This window comes from Halichoerus grypus, chromosome 9 (genome assembly GCF_964656455.1).
Source record: "Halichoerus grypus chromosome 9, mHalGry1.hap1.1, whole genome shotgun sequence".
Lineage (NCBI taxonomy): Eukaryota > Metazoa > Chordata > Mammalia > Carnivora > Phocidae > Halichoerus > Halichoerus grypus.
This window is the reverse complement of record NC_135720.1, coordinates 68,998,774-69,024,890: the sequence shown is the minus strand read 5'-3', so window position 1 is coordinate 69,024,890 and position 26,117 is coordinate 68,998,774. Positions and strand designations below refer to the sequence as shown.

The following is a 26,117-nucleotide window of genomic DNA, read 5'->3' as shown; positions in this document are numbered from 1 at the left end:
GGGAAACCATGTGACCTCTGATGTAACTTCAGCCTGAGTGGCAGGTACAGAACAGCCTCCAGAAACCCTGTAATGCAACATTCCTCTTTCTCTCCAGTGATTGGCACCATTTTGGAAATCTGGTCCTGAAGGTTCTAAAGAACAGAAATGCAGCAAAAAGGAATAATCTCTCTGTATAAAATGATTCTAGAGATGTGTGTTGAGGTAAAGAGCTTTGTAAAAACTGTTGAGTAGGGAAGTCCTGCCACAGCTATAGAAATTTTTAGGTAAGTTTGGTGCTAATGTTATTCTACAAAACTCCCATTTATACCAGTTATAAACAGGAGACAGTTCTTATTGCTCCTGGAGCTTGCTGCCCCAATCTGTTCCAGCTCCACTGAAAAATGATTTTTCTCAACAATTAGTAGCAAAGATTCCCAAATTTATAAAAAAAAAAAAAAGTCATTGCCAGTGCATTGCTTTTTGATTTCTGATTGCCATAGAGATCTGAACTACACTACAGTATGCATGTCCTTGACACCAAGTACAGAAAAAAGCTTAGAAAAGTCGTTTTATCAAAGTTCAAAGAAAAAAAACATGAAAAAGAGCAAAATATATACAGTTCCTGGCAGTCCTCACCCAGGAGTATCTGACTACAGACCATAAAAGTTTACATCTGTGTAACGAAATTACAGTAGATTTTACTTCATTGTTAAAATACAAGTTTTGGCTTCAAAGTGCTCACTTTATTTAAAAAAGAGAAGATCAAGAAGGTTGCAGGGATTTTTTTTTTGTACAACAAATACGTCATGTGTCCCAATCTCCTTTTTCCTCTTCCTTTAGTGCAACACAGCGCAGCGGCCTCGTCGAAAGGTCTGATGCGCAAAGACACTCCCGAAGCCTCACTACAGCAGCACGTTAGGGGTCCCATTGGGGGTGGCTCCTTTTTTCTTCTGCAGCCGATTCTGAACCTTTCGTGATTTCACCATTTTCATCCTCACCTCAAAAACCTCATGGATGGCTTTCCGGAAGCAATGAAAATTATAGTCAATAAGCCCTGGGGAAGAAAACAAAATATTTAGACATGTCACACAGAAATAATCTCCTCTTGGGGCGCCTGGGGGGCTCAGTCGGTTAAGCGTCTGCCTTCAGCTCAGGTCATGATCCCAGGGTCCTGGGATCAAGCCCCGCATCGGGCTCCCTGCTCTGCAGGGAGCCTGCTTCTCTCTCTCCTTCGGCTGCTCCCCCTGCTTGTGTGCTCTCTCTCTCTCTCTCTCTGTGTGTCAAATAAATAAAATCTTAAAAAAGAAAGAAAGAAAGAAAGAAAGAAAGAAAGAAAGAAAGAAAGAAAGAAAGAAAGAAAGAATCTCCTCTTGTTGTGTCTGCCGTGGCCGGGACAAGCAACTCGGGGGAGACAGAAGAGCAGCCTTAACAGAAGGTCCACAGATTTCCCTAGCAGCTCTGCAGCCAGGCTTGAGGCATCGCAGGCGAGGTTCTGTGAATGTACGTGTTTTCCTATGGAAAGGTTCCAGAGTACAGACCACATTTTCAAAGGTGTCTATGACCTACAACATTGAAGGACCAACTGAAGTGCACATTTTTTTTGACCTATCGGAATTCAAGAGTTCTTATAATTAAGATATATCTTCCAGGAAATATTTATAATTTTTCCCCAAAAGGGATTATTAAATTGACTGTGAGTGGAGGCAGACCCTGACTTGAAGTGTGGCTGCGATCTCAAAGCTTCAGTACCCATCATTCAATCGATCAATATTCACTGAATACCTATTATATTTAAGCCACTGTCAGAAGCCCTGGGGAGACAAGGTCCCTGTCCCTGATTTTATAGTGATAGCAGTCACCTCAGGTCAACTGCAAGCTCAGAAGTTCAACCACCAATGACATTCTTGGTTTTTCAACTCTAAGTAAATTTTAAAAGCAGAAATAGTAAGGGAAAACCTTTTTGTGTTTTCTGAAATCACTGGTACAAGAATGAAATAAAAGATTAATCCCAAGTCTTGAGTGCATTTTTCAGCACACTAATTTGTAAAAGTGTTGAGAGCAACATTATGTTTATACCAATTAGGATAAGGCAGTTGGTTCGATTTACTATCTTTACATTTATTAAAATAACTAGCCCAACAGTTATTTCCATCCACTGAGGTGATGCTTCCAAAGCCCCAACCAAAATAAAAAAGAATTGGGATCCCAGCCAAGGAGCGAAATTCTTCAAAGCAGTCATATGACCGCAAGTGCCCTGGAGGAAACACCAGCTCAGCGTCCAGAAGCAGGAAACCTTCTGAGCGGCGCCCTCTGCTGCTTCTGAAGTGACAGTGACCACAATGCAATAAAACCTCTAAGTGATCTCCTCAAGACAAGACTACTGGAATGAGGGGGAAAGTAATAAAAAATAAATAAGCCCAGGGGCGCCTGGCTGGCTCAGTCAGTAGAGCACGTGACTCCTGATCTCAGTGTTGTGAGTTCGAGCCCCACGTTGGGTGTAGAGATTACTCAAAAATAAAATCTTAAGGAAAAAAAAGCATCTCTTTTCTGCCTGAGGTTTTCTTTGGTACCACAGAACTTAGTTGACTGCACATAGATACCAGGGATATGGGAATGAACGTTCTGAGGGCACCCCTCAAACAAAGGGGCATGGAGGAAGGTGGATAAATGTTGCAGTCTCCCATATTCAACCGGGGTAATTCTGAGTTTGTTCCACACAGCTTCTCAGAGGCTCTCTTATCGGGAGTGAACCTAAAGCTGCTCATTGACACCACTGTGGGTAGCTTTCCTACCTGCCTTGTCTCATTTCCCTACTTCCTCATTTTTGTTTCTTGGGACCATCTTCCAGATAAAGCAAGTAATTAAAAGAAAATAAACAAGAAGCAAAGAAATGATTTTATTTAGTGGGAATTGGGATAGGAGATGTGAGAACAACCTCAAAATTCTTTGCCTATATAGGCAACCAACTGCCTTGGGAAGAAAGCTTAGCTAGAAAAACTTTGGCTCAGTGAGAATTCAACTTGCAGAAATATTCTGTTGATAGTTCCTGACAAATCTTAACTTTTTAATCTTTGCAATTTAAAATGTAACAGTATCGGGGCACCTGGGTGGCTCAGTCAGTTAAGCATCTGCCTTTGGCCCAGGGTCCTGGGATCAAGTCCCGCATCCATCGGGCTCCCTGCTCAGCAGGGAGCCTGCTTCCCCCTCCTCCCTCTGCCTGCTGCTTCCCCCTGCTTGTGCTCTCTCTCTCTGTCAAATAAATAAATACAGTCTTTAAAAAAATAAAATGTAACAGTATCTTATTGCATTTGGAGTTTTAATAATAAAAATTCACAACTGAGGTTTTTAAAGGAAGTAAGCATTCATACCAAGTATCTGCTATTTCTTTCAACCTTTTCACTGAAGGCAGCTGAAACTACAAGAACAGAGACACGAACAGAACAAACACACCTTCACCACCATAAACGGTTACATGATGGTTCCACATCCTTCTCTGCTTCAGTGGTTCTCAACCCTAGACACACCTTAGAAACATCCAGAGAACTTAAAAAATTTTAACAAACCCTAGGCCCCTCTCCCAGGAATTCTATTCTAATTGTTTAGAGGAGGGCCGAGAGGTCCGTATTTTTTAACTGCCTCGCTTCCCAAGGTGCCTATAATGTACAGCCAAGGCTGAAAACTCCACATCTGCTTTTGATCCTCTCTTTTCTGCCAAAGTAGTCACAGAGATCATTCATGAAAACTCAGAGGGAGACCCAGCATGAGGAAAAGCTAATCAACCAGTGTCAGTTATCAGCGCCATGTGACTCTACAACACTTGAGATTAAAACAAGAAAAACAGGGGCACCTGGCTGGCTCAGTTGGTAGAGCATGTGACCCTTGATCTTGGGGTTGGAAGTTTGAGCCCCATGCTGGGTACAGAGATTACTTAAAAATAAAAATCTTTAAAGAAGAAAAAGTAAAGCAACAAAACCAAGCTACTCTATGCATTTATAAGCATTAAGTTCTTTTTAAAGACAACTACCTGATCCCCAGGGTGACCAACTCATCTCATTTGCCTGGAACATTCCCAGTATCGGCTCTGAAGGTCTCCTGCCCTTGGAATCCCTTCCATCCCAGGCAAATGGAGCTAATCACTCTAAAAAGCACATGAGTTTAACATGATGGGGTTAAACCTGTCTGCCATTTCCTAGTTATAACATTAAAACTAATACCTAGGTTTCTAGCTAGTTTAATAAATTCTACCAAATCTGCCTATCCTCAGAAATGATCCCACCTAGGTGGCTTAGCAGTAACTTACAAAGATCCACATAATAAACTCCATTTATTATTAAATTTATTTCCACAACCATAGATGGATGTTAAAATTAGTGGGCAAAAGTGTGAGGAGGAAGAGGATTTACATAGTTTGAAAGTATTTATTAACTACAAAGGGAAAGACAGGAACTTTCCAGTGGAAAAACCTGACAGACATTACCTTAACTAAATCAAGGTCAGCATCACCAGTAGTAATAACACTTATCAACATCATGAACCACTTGATATGATGCACTAAGAAGGACACATTCTTGTCAAAGTGCATAATCTTGTTCCAACTGTGTGGAAACAGCAGACAAACCCTATTTGAGGGACATTCTACAAAACAATTGATCAGTACTCTTCAAAAGTGTCAAGGTCACGGAAGATAAAGAACTATTACAGATTGGAGGAGACTAGGAGGAATAGTGACTAAGTCAATTGGGGATCCTGGAACACAAAAAGGGTATTTTGGGAAAAATGGTGAAATCTAAATAAGGTCTATGGTTTCTTAATGTATACTAATTAATTCATTAATGCTATTAATTAGTATTATACCAATGGTGATTCCCAATTTTGCATTACTATAGTATGTAAGATGTTAACATTTGGGAAAGTGGATGAGGAATATGTGTAAACTGTGTACTATTTTTGCAACGTTTCTATTCAGTCTAAAATCAGTTCAAAATAAACAAGCTCTCCAGGTTGATGCTAATGTTCCCTAAATTTTAGGACCTGCCACTAACCTAGATGGTTTGGGGGCTCTAGTTGTACTATTTGCATTTTATTTTACTTAGCTTCCAAAATCAACATGAAATATTAATCACCAAATATAAATTCTGGAAATATCTTTAACCAAGGAAATATATGTATAATGGTTTAAAACACAATACACACAACTGATTCTATGTAGGGACAAGCCCAGGAATCTTAGCTCTGTCTGCCATACACTGGTGGTAGGACTTCAAGAGAAACTTACTTATAGTAGTTCCAGGTTTGGGTAAAATCATCTATAATTGAGAGAATGAAACAAGGTATGGTCCTGTCAAAATTCCATGAGCCTATTATATAACCTGTTCTTACTTTCAGCAAGATGAAACTAAGGAGTAAAAGATTAACACCACTTAATTACAAGTTTTGAAGGCCAAGAACACAAAAGGCAATTTGGTTGATAACAGTCAGTAAATATAGGAAAAATATGCAACTTCACCAAGAAGCAAGGAAATGTAAATTCAAATGATACTAGTTTTTAATAAATAATTTTTTAGTGCTAATACCGAATATTGATAGGAATACAGCAAAATGGACACACTTCTATTCTCTTAGTAGCATAAACCCATAACATCTTTTGGAAGGACATTTTGGTAATTAGAAGCCACCAAAACATGCCTAGCCTGCCCTTGGATCTAAGTAATTCCATTTGTTGAAGTTTCTCCTGAGGAAATAACCAAAATGTATACAAATATACAGTGCAAAGAAGGTCATTACAGATTATTTACAACATTAAAATCTAGAAACAATATAAATTTTTAACAATAAAAAACTAACATAATCATTAAAATGATGTGGTAAAAAAAGGCTGTGAATTAGAAAAATGTCTGTAATTACCTCACTGTAATTCAGTGATGGTTACGAAGTAATATTTATCATACCATCACATATAGATAGAGACATAGCTACAGATGAAAAAGTCTGAAAAGTTATAAAGAAAATGTCGAGAGTGATTTCTGAATGAGAAGTTGTCGATAATTATTTTTTTGCTTATTTGTTACTTCTAAATTTTCTTTTTTTTTTTTTTAAAGATTTTATTTATTTGACAGAGAGAGACACAGCGAGAGAGGGAACACAAGCAGGGGGAGTGGGAGAGGGAGAAGCAGACTTCCCGCCGAGCAGGGAGCCCGATGCGGGGCTTGATCCCAGGACCCCAGGATCTTGACCGGAGCTGAAGGCAGACGCTTAACGACTGAGCCACCCAGGCGCCCCATGTTACTTCTAAATTTTCTAAGTGAATCTGTTGCTTTTGTAATAAAAAGAAACAATAAAAATGTAAATTATGTTTTCATGCTCAATGACTTAGGAACATTTTCATGATATAAATGAGTAAAAATAACAGATGTAAAACCAGATAGACAATATGGCCCCCTCTTGTTGGCAGGAAAGGAGGGATGAGAGAAGGGAAGAAGGCAAGATGGGGGGGAGGAAAGAAGGGAGAAAGAAAATCTCAGAAATGTAACATAGAATTTAGCTCTAGATGGCAAAATTGAGTGGTTTCATTTTGTTATTTATACTTCCCCAAATTTTCAAAGTATTTTTATAATGAACATGTGTGCTTATAAGGGAGGAAAAAAGGCTATTTTAGTAAATGTTACTATTGGCACTCTGTTGGGAATTTTTTTACCCCCCAAATTGGTAAATCATGCCCTAGTTGCTAGCAAAAATCCCTAGCATGTCAGTAAGCTGTTTTAAATAGTAGTTTAAATTCCCAGTTTAAACAGTAGGGGGAAAATGAATATCTCTTTGAGGTTAGTTGCTTTAGTTTTATTTTATTTATATTTATTTACTTATTTATTTTATATTTATATATTATACATTTATATTATGTCACATTTATCATTTATTTATATATCTTTTGCTTTTGTTTCACTTATTAGTGACCTTATTAAGTATATTCATGTCTTCCCTTTTCAGAATCATGATGCCATCCCTGTGTTTTGAGGACTAAAGAATGTATAAAGGCTGAACAGAAGTTAAATACATCTCGCTTTAATGTTGTACAAATCCCCTCCTTTACACAGGGATCTCAAGTGGTCCCACGGTCCCTAAGACCTTCTAGAGGAGTGGACCAGGAGGGAGGCCTCAGCCCTCACCGCAGGCTGCTGGGCCCTCCCTGGCAAGAGATGTTACAGCCTGTTAACAAGGCTTCAACCAGCTTCACTCCAGGAAAAGCCAGAACCCCTGGGAGGACTGTCTGCTGCCCCTTCTCGTCATAGCACTGCATCACTAGAGGGCAGGCTGCTTCCTGGATCCCAAAAGCCTGGCAGCCATGGTGAGGAGCCAAGGTGACCTGTGACTCAAGCCTGGAAGCTTCAGGAGGCATGCTGCTGATCACCCACATTCGACAAGCAGTAGAAGCAGTTATCAGTCTGAAATGAAACATTTCATTTAAATCACACACACACAAAATTACCTTTTCTTTCAAAGCTTTCCTCTCTGACAAAGCAGACAAGAGCCAGGAACTTCGTCACCTCTTTTAAATAAAGAACTGTGGTATTGTTCAGCTTTATAATGGCTGTGGATTCCTTGTCATACGGGGTTCCTGCTCCATCTTCTTTGAGACTACATGGGGACAGAAACCAGAATGTATGTGACCATTGAGAAGAAACTACAAATTGTAACCCAGCGACAGAGACCAGCTCTACTACACAGAGTGATAATCATAATGAGAAGTTGTTTACAATTACAGGGCCTTTCAGCAAAAGTCTTCGAAACAAAAAATCACAAGAATGTACATGGTGTATGACAGTCCCTTCCTACGGACACAATGAGTGGCTGTTGGGGAAGGGAGGCATCTCTCCAGGCACCTGAGGAACACAGGTGACGGATGGAGGTTAGCCATTCTTCCCTCCATAGCCCATAAGGGCTTCTTGTTTTTTCCTGACAGAATAACCAGGCTGTCAAAAGCATGGTCTGATGAAGACCGAGGAGAGCCGATTGACTCTTCCAAATTACAGAAGCCTAAGGAGACATGACAGCCAAACACTGGCCTAGATCCCGGATCAGGGATAAAAGATAGAATTGGGACCATTGGTAAGATTTGAATATGGACAATATATTAGATAGTGCATTATTGTAGCCATGCTAAATATGCTTAATTTGGTAAACAGTGGTCCTGTAAGAGAATGTCTGTTTTTTTTAAAGAGATAGACACTCAAGTAGCTAGGATCAAAGAATCATGATGTCTGCAATTCACTCTCAAATGGTTTGGCAAAAACACACCACAAAATGTATTAGAAAAAGAGAGAGCAAATATGGCAAATTGGTAAAAATGGGTGGATCCCAGTGAAGGGTATCATATAGGAGTTCACTGGACTATCCTTGCACATTTTCTGTAGGTTTGAAATTTTTTCAAAACTAAACACTAAGTAAATACACTGGTCTATTTAAGAAAAGGTGTGGCCTGCAGACACAGATGACTTGGGTTTGAACGCCAGCTCACTTATTTTGTGAGTTGGAGCAAGGTAACTTCTTTGAGCCTCAATTCCCTTATCTGTATACTAATAGTGATTACCTCGAAGTTTCCCAATGCAATGAAATAATAGATATATAGCACTGAGCATAGTCCTCAGACCATGTAAAATGCACAATGAATGTTAACCATGATGATGATGATGATAATGAATGATGCCCTTTAATGATCAAAACTGGACCCTCCGAAGACACTGATGTAATCAGAGGTACGTGTCCTCTCCTCATAGGCAAAGGAGCACTTTTCTGCACCATTTCCCCTTATCTGGAACTGTATGTGTGTGTGTATTTTTACTTCCCAAATTAATGAATAATTGACCAGAAATTTGACTTAATTGGAATTGTGCTAGACCTTATTAATACAACATAGTAACACGACTGGTGCTAAGCCTGATCCCTCTGCAGAATAAGAGCCAACATTTACAATGTGACATGCACCATTCTTAGTTTTTATCATGAATTATCTATGGTCTGGCCTAAGAATCCTCTAAGCTGGGTATTGAGGAACTGAGGCTAGGGGAAATAGGATAATTTGGTCAAAGCTGATGATGAGGGTAGAGCCAGGACCTCAAACTAATCTAATTTCAGGGTTAATGCTTTTAGTCTCAAAGATATCATAAGGAGGTAGGGTGACAAACCAGATTAAATGAAAAGCCTGAATTGTAGAGTATTTCAAAGGAAATGTAAGTTCTTAGTTTTGAGAATATTTTCAACTGGCACATACATGGCTACTTAAAAGTAAATTGGGGAAGAAAGTGGTTTTTTTGTTTGTTTTTAAAGATTTTATTTATTTGACAGAGAGAGACAGTGAGAGAGGGAACTCGAGCAGGGGGAGTGGGAGAGGGAGGAGCAGGCTTCCCGCCGAGCAGGACACCTTATGCGGATGTGGGGCTCCAACCCAGGACCCCGGGATCATGACCTGAGCCAAAGGCAGGCCCTTAACGACTCAGCCACCCAGGCGCCCAGGGAAGAAAATTTTTTAAAAAAGGATTCAACTCACTGTGACCTACCAAAACATTAAAGAAAAATCTTTAAGAATTGTTGGATCTCAGATGTTAAAGATGCTTTATCAGAATTCGTAACATCCTTTGTACTATTTTTAGCTGCTGTTTTTCTAGACTGAATTTCTCTCGCTAATAAGCAATGTTCTGAGAACAAAAAACTGAAACATTTGAATTTTTTTACCCAATGAAGAAAATTTACTAACAGCACTTAATAACACAAGAAAATTCTTAGGTGATAATGTTAAATGCATAAAGCAGGATATATGTAAAATTATATATACAAAGTGATCACATTATCCTAAAAATTACACAGAGAAATAAGAATAAAACACATTAGGGGCAACTGGGTGGCTCAGTCAGTTAAGCATCTGCCTTCAGCTCAGGTCACGATCCCAGCGTCCTGGGATCAAGCCCCAAGTCCGGCTCCTTGCTCAGTGGGGAGTCTGCTTCTCCCTGTGTCCCTCTCCCCTCCCACTCATGCTCTCTCTCAAATAAATAAATGAAATCTTTAAAAAAAAAAAGAATAAAACATAATAAAATGGTAATAGTGACTGCCTCTAGGTGATGGTATTATGGGCTATTTTAATTTTATTCTTTATGCTTTTACATATTTTCTGCAATGAGCATGGATTGCATTCATATTCAGAAAAAAGTAGACATTAAACAAATTGGAAAAACCAGAAAGACTAAAAAAAAAATTAGAAGTAAACACTGGTTACGGATTACTACTGCAACAACTATGTGCTACTCCTCAAATCTGTGTTCACAAAGCAGTGAGAACACAGGCAGCTGCAATGTATTTTAAAGTGTGTGTGTGTGTGTGTGTGTGTGTGTGTGTGTGTGTGTGTGTGTGCGCGCGCGCATGGGCGCGCACGCGTTTGGAGAGCAGACGCTCAGCAGATTCCGGGGCAGACTGACCGGGGCGCCGGGTCACCTGCCTCGGGCCCTGCTGGTCTCCACGGAGCAGCTGGGACCTGGCAGCAAGCCTGTTTCCTCCGTCGCTGCCAGTTAGCTGGGCTGGCTCCTTGTGGCTCCAGCAAACACTGAGGAAACTCCAGGGCCCAAGCCCAACTGGTGACCCAGACTGGTTCTTACTGCACCTGACGGGTTCTCAGGAGCACTGCATTCCGCCACAGAAAAACAATCTGACTCCTCCTGCTGCCGCCCTCCTCATGTTTGTTTTAGCTGGGTAAGAGGAACTCTGATTAACATCATTTACATCAACAGTTTACCACTTACATCTAATTACCGTATGGCACAATAATGATTACGCATATCATTAAATAGGTGCCAGATTAATTGTGTTTATTGTATTTGATTACCGCAGCAATCTAGACTGTAATCAGGATACATTCAGTTTCCATGACTATTTCAAGGTCAATCCACTTAGAGTTTAAAAACAATAGAATGCTATAGAGCAATAATCTTGGAAAACAAGGTCTATTTCTGAAGCCAGATGGCAGTGTTTAATAATAATACTAAGAACGCAGTAATCTTGGGGAATAAGGTCTGTTCCTAAAGCCAGATGGCAACGTTTAATAATAATAATAATAATAATTAATAATAATAATAATGGCAGCTACATTTATCCAGGGCCTACCAGCTGAAGCCTAACGATATGTCATCCTCACTACAGTCTTATAGTATCACCTTCCCTATTTCATAATGGAAAGGACCCTGCGTGCTTGTGTGTATAGCAGAAAGAATCTGAACTGAGGGGGCAAAGGATTTTCAGACAGAGGAAGAGAGAAATGGGGAGACCGGGAACCTCACCGAAGTTGACGGAGGAGGCTGTGTGAGGCAGGTCACAGCTGGTGAGTAAAAGGGAAGATGAACAAGAGCCTTTCCCATCAATGATTGGATAAACATGTAAGATCCAATATAAATCGACAGCAACAACTTGATCTTAATAAGACAGACAAACTAATTCATATCCATTTACTCTATATGACACCCATTCAGGAAATTTAAAATTATGTGGAATTGTTTCTATGTCTGGTATGACAATCAATTTTCTCCACTCCTTGTTCATTTTATAATATTGGAAGTGTACAGGAGGTTCTGTTTCCCAAGACTCTAAGACCATGATAATAAACAGGTAATGTTGTTTGCTTAGTTTTGTAATTCTCTGCTGCTCATGAAAGAAGACAAAGTATGTTAAAGAAAATCCGGCAGTTATTTCCTATAATGAAGAAAGTAATAGAACTGTTGTTAATATGAGATATGTATTTAGAGTTCGAGGATCCTATTAGTCTCTCCCAAGTGTGTATGACATTATGATATGATGACAGATTTTTCAGTAGAAGAACCAGGAATCAGTTAGATTTGAGTTCAAATTCCAGTTCTGTCCTTTATTGACAGTGTGAGCAGGGGTCAGAAATCTAACCACTCTGAACCTCAGTTTCCCCATTTGTGAAATGGGGATAATAATTCCCACCTCATGGAATAGCAGGGAATTAAATGATATAATGTATGCAATACACTTATTAGTAAAATGTCAGGCATTTACTCAATTATTTTTGGTTGTTATTGCATGCTAAGTGGTATATTTATTTACAGATCTCAGTCATTTAAAACAAAAGTATTAAAATCAAATAAGTAAATGCAAATGTTACAAAGGTTATGAAAGGTTTCATTTTCTAATCTGAAGTATGGCTTATTTGTACCCTTTAAAAATATTTTACTTACCCATAAATACAAGAGATGTCGATAACCACATCGATCATATCACAGCAGAGCTCATAGGTTTGCATATCCACTGGGGTACTATCAGTTGCAATATAAATTTTACTGACCACATCAAAGAGAAATGCCTTTTCAATTCCAGAATTCTGAAACAAAAAGAAGATGCTATCTTAAAGGGACAATGATTTTAGAACATGTCATCACTGTATAAAAAAAATTACACACCATCCTCAATGTAAAATATGAATGAACAAAAATTAATTTACTAAAAGTTTTGTTCTATTTTATTACAATGTAAACCTCACATAAACCTTTATAATGGATTTGCATAAGAAATGGAAAATTCTTATTTTTCATAAATTACTGTAGGTAAACAAACTGGGCAGTGTTTCCTGGCTCTTAGAGATGTACCTGCAGTTAGGAAAAGGCAAGTAAAAACACTAATTTTACTGACTGTAAATTTTAAAATAAAATAAATTTAGGGACACCTGGGTGGCTCAGTTGGTTGAGCGTCTACCTTCAGCTCAGGTCATGATCCCAGGATCCTCACAGCAGGTTCCCTGCTCAGCAGGGAGTCTGCTTCTCCCTCTCCCTCTGCCTGCCACTCCCCCTGCTTGTACTCTCTCTCTCTGTCAAATAAATAAAATCTTTAAAAAATAAATAAATAAATAAATAAATAAAATAAATTTTAAAAATAAACAAACCCAAACTATGGAGCGACAGAGTAAATATGAGTACAACCAACAAGTCTGACTCGAGTCAGCAGCAGAGCTTTCCTAGACCTGACGGTCTATAGGATTCATTCAGCCAGCACATCATCCACAGTGTTAAACAGATAGAAAATATTCAACAGGTTATATCTTAGCGCCACAACCACCCTTAAGCTTCCTGCATCTCGTAGGGCTCTATCAACATTGAATGACTGCCTACAACTTTAATAAACACTCTAATTATACCAGGGCAGTACAGGAATGGTTTGGGGAGTGAAATGTTAGAGAACATAAAACAGCATGTAGAAGCAATCTTCCAGAGTAATCCCTTCAGTGACCTTGCAATGCCGTAAGAGCAAGCAGAAATAAGACTATTTTCACACCTGCAATGTTATTCTAAAATTCTGCAAATGATTCTACCGGGAGAAAATTATTTACTTACTGAGATAAAGATGTTTAGCAAATTCTCCAGGGTGGGGAGTTGTGGAATCAGTTTCTGAACCACTTTGCTAAAAGCTTCAAATATTGAATGATCATATATGCTTGTCAAATAGAAGCTGAAAGAGAAAACAGTATTTCGTCACATTTTCCTTCTGACTGGGGAACAGATTGCTTAGGCTGTCACAACACCGGTGCCCGGCTGTGTGTACCTACAGTCCCTACGCACACATTCTAGCCCCCTTCAGAACTTACAATGACCTCAGCAAAAAATGAACATGTCTTAACAAGCCATTCCTCCCCAGCTCCCAAAAAGCAAGAATTGTGCCCATTCTCATCTGCTGACTGGCTGGACTGGAAAGCTTAAAAATACAGTGGTATGTGCCCATATGAGCTTCCTTACATTCTGCAGAAGAATCCCCACCAGGTCATCTCTATACACTCCTGTTAGGTTAGTAATGGCTATGTTACTGGTATTGAAGCATCTAAGATCTTCATTTTCCAATCTGCAAATCGAATGATGCATACACTTCCCCATAAAAAACTAATAGAGGGGCACCTGGCTGGCTTAGTCGGTGGAACATGCGACTCTTGATCTTGGGGTTGTAAGTTCGAGCCCCATGTTGGGAGTAGAGATTACTTAAAAATAAAATCTTAAAAAGAAAAACAACTGACAGAGAAGTGGTTTTCCTCTGTATTTCTATTTGAATTATCTTCAGAGTTCTCTTTTACTTGTGACTATAAATACTATCATATTTATCAAGAATTATAAACTTCAGCATTGATTAACTTCCTGGATTATGTTCCTGAGTTTTATGTTTTTCACATGTGGGGAAAACATTAGCTTTGACCATTTGTTTAAAAAACAAAAACAAGAATTAGAATTAGCACATGCAAAGCTTGCTTTGCCCAAATCCTGTCCCAATGTGTACAGCACAAATAGGGTAAACAGGTGAACACCAAACTGCTCGTGCTGACTTTGGACTCCACACCTGCTTTTTTCCGCTGATTACTGTGATCCCGGAAGGGTTTCTGTTCTCACCTGAGGTGAATTTTTTCTAATCCAGCATCTGCAAGGTCATCGTTTGCCCTCTGATGAATATCTCTTTGGGTTTCAATTTTGTGGTCATCTGACAGACCATCCACTTTATGAATAAACACCTCGAAGTTGATGTCAGTGTTCACTTTGTAGGCCCTGGTCACGGTGAGGTGGAGCCTGGCCAAGGCTTCCATGTAGTCATCCTGGGAACAAAGGTACATTTCTGTCAGGGGAGGCCAAACCCTTCTACGCTGCCTTCCACACTCTTTTTTCCCCAGTTTTATTGAGGTATGATCAACAAATAAACACTGTGTACATTTAAGGTGTACAATATAATGTTTTGATATATGCATACATCATGAAATGATCTTCCCAATCAAGTTAATCTACCCATCACCTTACTTCACAGTTACCTTTTTTTTTCTTTCATATACACTCCTAATTTGGAAACCATGTGGGTACAATCCTCCAAAATATTTTGCAAAAGCCCAAATAAAAGCTGGTTTCACGGAATTCAAATTGGAAAACTGAAGTTTCATGAACAAAGAGATGAAAAAGAAAGGCAGGAAAAACAGCTGTAGGCAGTAATGATGTAGCTTGATGACAGTCATTAAGATCAGCGTTGCAGTTTTATGAATTCAAAATGACCCCATACCACCTAGAACCTTCCCTGGGATACTATTCTTCCCACATTTTTGAGTCCCTGAGTGAACGGTGATAAACAGAGATGGAAATGTGATATGGGTCGCTGGGAGGATGGGGAAGGAGCCAGGAGGAAAGATAAGAGCACTGGTCTAGGGCAGAGGTCAGCAAAGCATGGCCCAAGGGCCAAATTGGATCCACTGTGTGTTCCTTATAAGTAAAGTTTTATTGGAACACAACCATACTCATCTATTTACATATTGTCTATGGCTGCTTTTGTGGTGCAGTGGCAGAGTTGAGGGGTGTTCCTCTGTGGAAACTCCTCGGAGATGGTACAGACAGCCTGCAAAGCTTAAAATACTTACCATCTAGCCCTCTACAGAAAGAGTTTGCTGACCTCTGATCTACAGTAACTGACCCAAATAACGCAATACTGTTTTTTTCTCCTTCCTACAAATGACACTTTTATAATAATATGATGAACATCTGCGTATGCATCTCCTTGTTTAAGAAATCAAACAGCAGGGGTGCCTGGCTGCCTCAGCTGGAGGACCATGCAACTCTTTTTTTTTTTTTAAGTAACCTGGGCACCCAACATGGGGCTCAAACTCACAACAGTGAGATCAAGAGTTGCATGCTCTATCAAGTGAGCCAGCCAGGCGCCCTGAGCATGTGACTCTTGATCTTGAGGTCGTGAGTTCGAGCCCCACATTGGGTATAGAGATTGATTAAATACATAAACTTAAAAAAAAAAAAAGAAATCAAACAGTAGACACTGAAGTCCCGTGGGTCTCTCCCCAACCTCCCAGCCCACCCCATCACTCTACCCCCCACCCTCCAGAGGTATCCACTATTCCTGAGTTTAGTGTTTATTCTCAATCATCTCTTTATATGTTACTACATATATATGTATCCCTAAACAACATACAGAATTCATTTACATTGTCTTGAAAATCAGGGGCAGGCTGCAAAAGGACAACAAAGGAAGCTTTTCGGGTGGTAGAAATATTCTATATCTTGACTGTGGAGTCGTTACAAGTTATACCCATTTGTCAAACTCACTGAACTGTAAACTCACAATGAATGCATTTTATTGTATGTAAATTATACCTCAAAAATTGTTATGGTTTATGTCGTTAACTGAAGAGGGGAGTTAAGGGGACACGTCTGTGAGCAAAACTAGCCAATGTCAAGAGAGTATCACAATCTCAAAAGATCAGAAGTTGTTACTGTAACTTCCTGCCAGCCATATAAAATGATCTGATCACCAACTAAGTGATGAAGTGGCACGTAAGTGATGAAGTGGCACGTATCTAGGAGGACTAAAAATAACATTTGAGAGAAGAAAATACTTGGTTTATTCGAATAGAGGGCACGTGGCTGATTTTCCCCACTGTGTCTGTTAATATTTTCTACAACAAATAAAAATACAAGAAAAATACACCGCCTTAGTTCCTATTCCAAAACTAGATATAGGGGGTGCCTGAGTGGCTCAGTCGTTAAGCATCTGCCTTCGGCTCAGGTCATGATCCCAGCGTCCTGGGACCGAGCCCCGCATCGGGCTCCCTGCTCCACGGGAAGCCTGCTTCTCCCTCTCCCACTCCCCCTGCTTGTGTTCCCTCTCTAGCTGTGTTGCTCTCTGTCAAATAAATAAATAAAATCTTTAAAAAAAAAAAAAAAACTAGACCTAGGAATTACAGGCAGGTCAAAATCACCAGTGTAGATGAAGCCGACACTTCATTTTGGATCCCAAGGCCCGTGAGACATGGCTTCAGGGGGCCAAGGGTGGCCCTAGGGTGTGGGACACGTGGGCTCTGCCTGGGGGGCTGACAGTGTCATGCAGTTAGCTCACAGGAAATCACTCTGGATCCTTTCATGCTCTTTCATTTTACAACATTCTGGGAGGACACATTTTCTCCTTGGTGAAATATTTATCTGGCAATCCTGTGATTGTGAGGAATTCACAAGGAAAAAATAAAAATTTGAGGCGTCAGACCAACAGAGCCCTGTTTAGAAATACAGGCAATGACGTGCAAGTGCCTGCCAAGATCGCCTGAAGTTTGCTTTTCTTTTCAGTGCTTGTAATTGCATCATATAAAAATTCCTGAAAACATGGTTTTTACAGTCTGCTTCCAATACAAAAGTATATATTACACAGACTCTAAAACAGCTTACTTCATTATTCCTTCTTTTTAGTAAATGATAGCTCTCAACAATATTTTTCCACCCTTTTTGAAAATGGAACTTAAAAAGACAAATTTCTCAAACATTCTTATACCTTTCTATTCCCTACAGCTAGGGGGAAAAAAAAAACCCACAAGAAACAAAATAAAAGAAAACACACATTTACCAGCCCAAATTGAAGGGCCACTTTTCATGTTCAGGTAAAATTAAAACCAAATTACAGTTGCAACTTAAAAATAGGCAAGCGAACCTATTTTTAGCCACCTTATAGCCATAGTACAAACACCTAGGATAGAGCTGCGTTGGACATTTGAATTCTAGAAATGCCAGTTGCTACATAAGCACAACATGGTATTGAAGGGAGTACTCACTACGCCACTGTCTTGAAAAGAGGAGTCCTCGGACTGGAATCTACTTACCCAAGGGTCGGGCTATTACCACTGCCACCTGGTTCAACAACTACAGAAACAGCAGTGGAGTGACTTGGGGAAAAACCTGGAGCTTCGAAGAGACAGCTGAGTGGGACATAGACAAGAGCTCGCCCCCCATGCGGCAGCGCTCCCACAACCCGGCTGCTCCGTCCTGCTCAAGCTCCCTAATTTATGGTGCCGGCAGACCTAGGCAGGAAGGCAGGGGCTACTGCCAAGGCCACAGATGGGCCAGAAAACAGGTCAGTACAAGTGGGAGAGCCAGGAAAGCAGCGACTGACAGCAGGGCTTGGACCTGATGCAGGTGTCTACAGGCGTGCATTTCCAGATGGGCCCAGGGGAGGGGAGGCACTGCTGTTCACAGATCAGGCACCGGAATTTAAAGTCTCCCCCGCACACACACACCACCACCAAAAAAGAAAGAAAGAGCCCCTCCTCCCAGATGGCCACACTCCCACAGCTACACTAGAAGTACGCAGTACAATCACTTGGAACTAAAAGGCTTAGTTGAAAATTTCATTATTATATTAAACAGGCACCTAGTTCCCTGGATGAATTTATGAGGCTCTCAGGCATGAGCAGTCTTCTCAGAGAATGGGTTTTCCAAGAGCGGGCTCAGAACCATTATTATTAACAGTTTACATGTCCCTGCCTCCTTAACTCCACTGGCACTTCTGGAAGGGGCAGGTGTGCTTGGCCCATCTGTCTAATTGCAGGTCCAGTTTCAGGGAAATATCATGCCCTTGAACTTAGAGCTGGTTTAGTGCATTTCTGGGAGGACTTACTGCCATTTATCCCCCACAGCTGTAAAAGAGAGCCCTTGGGAGAGCCTTCAGGCTCAGCTAGGCTTCCAGGACACTTTCTAAGAGTGCCTGGACATAGAGAGTTTGAAGGGCATCATTGTCTCAGTTCTATTCCCTGTACTCTTTCCTAAGACTGGTATGCCTGAGATGCACCTGCAGTCTGCTGCTTCCCTCCCCCCTCCCCCCTTTAACTGCTGGCTCCCACTTCACAGGAGAAAGGCCCAGAGGACCAAAGAGACAATTCAGACGACTAGTTTGTATACTAATAAAGTGAGTAACTGATTCCTGGGTACAAAGGCTCTTTACCAGTCAGGGGGTCCCCACGTCTTTGCTTTCAGCAAAGTTAAAGGAAGGCGCAATCAGGATGTCTACTGATAAACTACTAAAAACAATCCTTTGTGATAGAAAACTGGGCAATTTAGAGGATATAACTTGGAAAGTGTTTAAATAATTGAGCGAATGCTATAACAAAACTCACCCCATATCCATCTACTTATTTATGTGAACAAGGTTTCTTAGCACTTACATCGACACAATCAAAAATAGAATTGATGCCAAATCCTGTCTTATTCAAGCACGGATACGTGAATTAAGTGGAAAAATATCCATCATCTTAAAAGATATACTTATCAATCAAAATTTTACTTTTTATATTTAGTAGTTACCTATAAAATACTAATAGTTATGCTGTCAATCGTGTACTAGTAATGATTACAATAATTTAATTCAAAAGAAAAACTTCATACTTAGAATTTTATCTTCCTAGGAAAGAGTAAACATTTTATTTATTAATTTTTATAAATGTAATTTTCCTCTTTATTTTTTATTTTTATTATTATGATTTTTTAAGATTTTATTTATTTATTTGACAGAGAGAGAGACAGCGAGAGAGGGAACACAAGCAGGGGGAGTGGGAGAGGGAGAAGCAGGCTTCCCGCCGAGCAGGGAGCCCGATGTGGGGCTCGATCCCAGGACTCTGGGACGCTTAACAACTGAGCCACCCAGGCGCCCCGAGTAAGCATTTTAAAATGCAGACTTATATACATATTTTTGTTGCAGAGAATCTGTACTGTTTTACAGATGTCTGCCAAGAGTATCGGGGGCAGGGGACATGTAGTTGCTGTCCTTGGCCTGTATGGTGGCCCTCTCCATCTGTAAGGTTTCTGTGATTTGCTGGCACATACACAACTCCCTGACGCTGCTTGCTGCTCATTGGTTAGGGTTCCACAGAGGGAGACTTTTCCCCTTTGCAACCCTGAGAGCCCCCACTGAGAAACGCTTGTTTGGTAAAAAGGGCTATTCCCGATTCTAAAAACCACACCAAAACCAACACAAAGGAACTGGTTTGAACACAGGGGAGGGATGGCCTCTGTGGGGAGGAGGGGTCTGCAGTCCCAAGTACCCCGAGACTGAACTTTACCTGGGAGTCGATGACAAATATCAGCGCTCCTGTTCCGCGGAAGATCATCTCATAGTCAAATGTAGGGTCAAAAAAGTCAATCTGTCCTGGGAAGTCCCAAATCTGAAAGTTAACAAAGGAGCTATTGGAAACGTCTTCCCGGCAGATCTTGTTTGTGCTCTCCAAGAACAGTGTTTCGTTGGGAGACATTTTATGAAAGACAACTTTCTGAATAGATGACTTGCCACTTCTCCTCAGGCCCATGAGCAGGATTCTGGGCTTCACCTCAGTGCTGAAGGGATCGCTGAAGTCCAGAACTGGAGAAACCACAAAACAAGAATGAGGGTGAGTTTCTTTCACAGCGGTTAATGAGAGGAGTTTCACTTCCACCTCAGATGTGATTTATGATTCACAGACAATGCCACTCTTCCAAATACAGAGACTGCTAACTACCTCATTCCACTCATTGAGGGGCCTTTTAGTAAGTGCAGAACACTGAAAAATGCTGTTTCGCTACCTGTCACACCATTCCAGAGGGCAGGAAAACCTGTACAACTCCGTATCACAAGCAGCAAATCTGGAGTGTGAAAAGTAGAGCTTTCCAGGAGCAGAGTGTGAAGGGAAAAAATCCAGTCTTAGCATTCCAAAGCAATGTCTTCTTTGTCTAGATCATCAGAGTCTCTATGCCCTAAAGAGATGCTTGTTCATTTGAGTTATGCTTCAAACAATTTTGGACTTCATCAAAATTTAAAACATTGGTGCTTCAAAGGACACTATAAAGAAAGTGAAGACAACCCACAGAATGGGAGAAAACACCTGCAAATCACATATGTGGTAAGGGACTAATATCCAAAATATATGAAGAACTCTTACAATTCAATAATAAAGACAACTTAATTTAAAAAATGGGCAAAGGGGGCGCCTGGGTGGCTCAGTCGTTAAGCATCTGCCTTCGGCTCAGGTCATGATCCCAGGGTCCTGGGATCGAGCCCCGCATCAAGCCCCGCATTGAGCCCCGCATCAGGCTCCCTGCTCTGCGGGAAGCCTGCTTCTCCCTTTCCCACTCCCCCTGCTTGTGTTCCTTCTCTCGCTGTGTCTCTCTCTGTCAAATAAATAAATAAAATCTTAAAAAAAAAAAATGGGCAAAGGATCTAAAGAGGCATTTCTCCAAAGAAGATACAAAAATGGCCAATAAGCACATGAAACAATGTTCCGCATCATTAGCCATCCAAGAAATACTAATCAAAACCACAATAAGACGCCACTTCACACCCACTGGGATGGCTATAATCAAAAAGACAAACAATAACAAGTGTTGATGAGGCTATGGAGTAATTAGAATCCTCACCCACTATTGGTGAGAACGTAAAATGATGTGCTTTCAACAGTTTGGCAGTTTCTCAGAAGGTTAAACACTGAGTCACTATATGACCCACCAATTCCACTCCTAGGAATATATTCAAAGAAATGAAAATATAAGTCCAATATACATGAATTTCTTTTTTGTTTCCTTCTGGCAACCTCTCTTATATTTTTCTTGGTCCCTGGTCCTGATCTAATTCAATAGTGACTGGAAAGTAATTCTTTTTTCCCTTATTGTAACTAATAAATTTTTCCAAGTCTCTACAATGGTCTAAAATACATATTAATATTTGATAATATCTTAGTGAATTTCATTACTATACATAATATTTTGATGTTTGAATTTGCAGTAGGTTTCAGTAAACACACAAATTTCAGGTAAAACAATAACTGACTAAAGAAAAAGCAAGCAGGTACAGATGTGCACAGCTGCTACTCCACTATAAGCAACAGTTTACTCCTACCCTACCCACACATTCTTCTCCAGTTCAACCTAACCCAATTCAACGATCTGCTGATGATATACTATAGAAGCAATAATGCGGAAGGAAAGCACCCAAAAAAGTCACCAGCTTTCTTCTTCTTCCTCAGTCATCATATGCTACTCACTCACAGTACTGTCATTACAAGTCCATCTTAGCAAAAGCAGGGCATAAATTAAAAAAGAAAACAGGGCTTCGAGTTTTAAAATTTTCAGACTGGTAACATGTCACAGTCCTCCCCTCCCACAGTAAAGCAATCTCTAAAAATAACAGAAAAGGTATAAACCATAAATAAATAGATGAACAAATAAACATAAATATCTGAGCTTAAAACAAAACAAAAAAACCTTAAAGTCGACAGATTACAGAGAAATCCCTAAGAAACACGAAGGTCATATTGAAGAGGGAACCTGCAGCCCTTGACCAGGAATGGTAGGGTTCTGCTGCAGAAGGTAGAACTGGTGGAAGCCCAAACAGGGAGGGGCATGAAGACAACAAACAGCGTTGTTATTTGGAGAAGCATAATGAGAAAAGCCAGCAGATAAACTCTGAGCACTACTGCCACCCACCCACCTACGACACACTTCCAGGTAGGAGCAATGACTATAGGAGTTTGGGTATGAGGGGGAAGGCAGTGCTCCAGGGGCTCAGGATGCCCAGCAGGAACAGGGAGCACCCACACTACCATGCTCCAACGGCTCTGCCCTTCCCTAACTCTCACTACAGTGTGTGGAGTTCAACAGGTAGAAGCAGTACCATCTTCCCTCCAGACATTTCCTCAAAAGTCTAATATGCATATACCTGAATATACATCTGAAGAAGCAGAGTTCATAAAGGAGTCAGAATAAACTTCCAAGTTAAGTATGATTAAAATATTCAGAGAAAATGTGGTATCCATAAAACAAGAACAGACAGTTTCAGAATAAGAGCAACCATGAAAAAATGGCCTTAGAGATCTTAGAAACAAAAATATAATTGTGTGTGGGGGTTAGATATATGGATTGAAAAGCAGAATAAAGACAGATAAAGAGGGCAATAGTGAAATGGAACATCAAATCCCCTCAGAATGTAGTACAAAGGGATACAGTGCTGGAAAGTATGACATAAAGGTTAAAGTGACATTAGGAGTAATTATCTCAAACCAGTAGAAAATAAATACTTGTGAAAGTACATTAGAAAAGGGTCCAGAAGGACACACAGCAAACAAAGAGTGTATGGGTGAAAGAAGGACACACAGCAAACAAAGAGTGTATGGGTGAAAGATCTGGGGGAATCATCAAAGGGATTTTGGCTTTAATTTTTTTTTTAAGTTTATTTTTTTTAGTAATCTCTATACCCAAAGTGGAGCTTGAACTCATAACTCTGAGATCAAGAGTCACATGCTGCTTCGACTGAGCCAGCCAGGCACCCCTGTGGCTTTAATTTTAAAAAGAAAACACATTTTATATATATATATGTATATGTATATATATACATATATATAATTAAAATTAGTTTTAAAAAAAGATTAATGTATAGGGAGTCATAGCAGACACAGAAATATTTCAAAATATTAAATACTCTTTAAATTGTGATTTCAACTCCACATTTTCTTGTTAAGTGGTTGTTGTAAGGTTTCTGTTTTTTCAATACAATAAATATATTGATTACTATACTCAAAGTAGTAGATTGGTAAGGTTGGCTGGACAAAAAGATATGCAAAACAAGATTCCTATCTTGGAGAAACTTAAAATCCAGTCTAAACAATGTGGTATGGGCACAAAGATAGACAAATAGATCATTGGAATAGAATAAGGAGTCCAGAAATAAACCCACATATACAAGGACAGCTGAGATTTGACAAAGATGAAAAGCCAACCCCATGGAGAAAGGATAGTCATTTTTACCAAATGGTACTAAAACAACTGGATATCCATATGCAAAAAAGAAGAATTTCAATCCACATTTCACACCATATACAAAAATTAAGTCAAAATAGATCATAGGCCTAATTTTAAGCCTAAAGCTATGCAACTTCTATGGAGAAAATACTTATGACCTTGGGTTAGGCAAAGATCTCTTAGATATAACACCCTCCCCCCAATATTGATAAATTGGACTTCATTAAAATAAAAACTTCTGCTCTTCAAATGACACCATTAAAATAATTTTAAAAAAGGCAAGCCACAGATTAAAAGAAAATATTTGTAAATCATATATCTAATAAAGGATTTGTATCTGGAATATGTAAGGAACTCTAAAAACTCATTAATAAGAAAACAAAATTCAATTTTTGGAAAGGTGGGGGAGCAAAAGATTTGAACAGACAATTCACCAAAGAAGACTTACGGAAGGTAAATTCACACATGAAAGGATGCTCAGCACATCATCAGTCATCAAGGAAATGTAAATCAAAACCACAATGAGATACTATTGCATACACAGTAAGATGGCTAAAATTAAGAACACAGACAGTAACAAATGTTGAGGATGTGGAGGTACCAAACTCTCATACACTGCTAGTGGAAATGTAAAATGGTACAACCATTTTGGAAAACAGTTTTGTGGTTTCTAAAGAAGTTAAACATGTATTATATTATCCCAGCCATTCCACAGCTATATATTTACCTAAAAGAAATGAAAGTATATGTCCATACTTGTACACAAAGGCTCGTAGCAATTTTATTTTAAGTAGTCAAAGACTGTTAACAACCCAAATGTCCATCAGCAGGTGAATGGATAAACAAATTGTGGTGCATCTCAGCAATAAAAAGAAATAAACTGTTGACATATACAACATGGATGAATATCGAAATGATTATGCTGAGTGAAAGAAGCCAGTTGAAAAAGACATACTCTGTGATTCTATTTACATAAAGTTCCAAAAACTGTAAACTCATCTATAGTGACAAATAGCAGGTCAGTGGTTGCCTGGGAAATGGAAGAGGTAGTGAGAAGGGGTCAGAGGGAGCAACCTTGAAGGGGTATAAGAAAACTTTTAGGGGGTGATGGACATGTTCTTAGTTACGGTGATGGTTTCCAAGGTGTACACATATGTCAAAACTTATCAAATAGGTGTACTTAATTTTACATCAATTGTACCTCAGTACAGCTTTTTTTTTAAAGATGTATTTATTTATTTATTTAGACAGAGAGCACGGAAGTGGGGGAGGGGCAAAGGGAGAGGGAGAGAAGTCCTCAAGCAGACCCCACTGAGCATGGAGCCTAACACAGGGCTCGATCCCAGGACCCTGAGATCATGACCTGAGCCAAAACCAAGAGTTGGTGGCTTAACTGACTGAGCCACCCAGGCACCCCCTCAATACAGCTCTTAAAAAATGTATTCTCGGGGCACCTGGGAGGCTCAGTCTGTTAAGTGTCTGCCTTCTGCTCAGGTCATGATCTCAGAGTCCTGGGATTGAGCCCCATGTCATGCTCCTTGCTCAGCAGAGAGTCTGCTTCTCCCTCTCCCTCTGCCTGCCGCTCCCCCTGCTTGTGCTTTCTCCCTCTCTTTCTCTCAATCAAATAAATAAATAAAATCTTTAAACAAAAATTTTAAAGTAAATAAAAATAAAAATAGGGGCACCTGGGTGGCTCAGTCGTTAAGCGTCTGCCTTCGGCTCAGGTCATGATCCTGGGGTCCTGGGATCGAGCCCCGAGTGGGGCTCCCTGCCCATTGGGAAGCCTGCTTCTCCTTCTCCCACTCCCCCTGCTTGTGTTCCCTCTCTCGCTGTGTCTCTCTCTCTCTCTTTCAAATAAACAAATAAAAAAATCTTTAAAAAAATAAATACAAATTAAAAAACAAAAATAAAATAAAAATAAAAAAGAATACCTGACAAAAAAATTTTTTTAATGTATTCTCAAGGACAAAAATGGAAACCTCAAGAGTTATAGTTGTTCTATTATTATTATTGCCTCACAAACTAGTGTTAGATCAATGCAAAGAGTAGGGGAGAAATGCCCACGGCAGTGGGAAGGAACTCAGTGCATTACAAGGGTTATGAATGCAAACAAAGCAGTGCAGGATTTGGATGGGGTTGATGGGGGGGCGGAGGGAGGCTCTCTAAGAAGAGCAGAGGCCCTAAGCCAGGCAAAGGCACCATGCCTTTCATAGAACAGGAAAATATGGGTGCAATGAAACTCAGCAACCACATATGAAGGTACCTTCCATATGCCAAGTACTGTATGAGGCACTTTCCACACTTCATCCCATTCAACTCCTTCAGGAATACATAGTATTATCTCTATTTCACAGGTAAAGAAATTTCAGGCTTGGGAAGATCAAGTAACATTCCAACTGAGGGCTGGCCCACCCAAAAGTCTATGCATTCTGTTTCTGCTGTGCAACACTCAATCCAATCAAAGAAAGCAAAAGTCCACATTAAATTATGTACAAGCTCAGAAATATTTAAGTGTTTATACATGTTTTTATTTCTTCC

General features: G+C 39.9%; 1 protein-coding gene across 1 annotated transcript in view; it reads right to left on the bottom strand.

The window, feature by feature from the left end:
• Positions 1-703: 703 nt before the first annotated feature.
• Positions 704-26,117, bottom strand: part of RRAGD (Ras related GTP binding D) — a 36,307-nt gene continuing 10,893 nt past the window's right edge. The window contains exons 2-7 of the mRNA XM_036065162.2: positions 19,877-20,172; positions 14,403-14,602; positions 13,365-13,479; positions 12,216-12,358; positions 7,466-7,614; positions 704-1,036 (exon numbers count right to left, since the gene is read on the bottom strand). Of these exons, the coding sequence (XP_035921055.1) occupies positions 885-1,036; positions 7,466-7,614; positions 12,216-12,358; positions 13,365-13,479; positions 14,403-14,602; positions 19,877-20,172 (1,055 nt within the window). The 3' untranslated portion in view covers positions 704-884. The remainder of the gene's footprint in view (positions 1,037-7,465; positions 7,615-12,215; positions 12,359-13,364; positions 13,480-14,402; positions 14,603-19,876; positions 20,173-26,117) is intronic.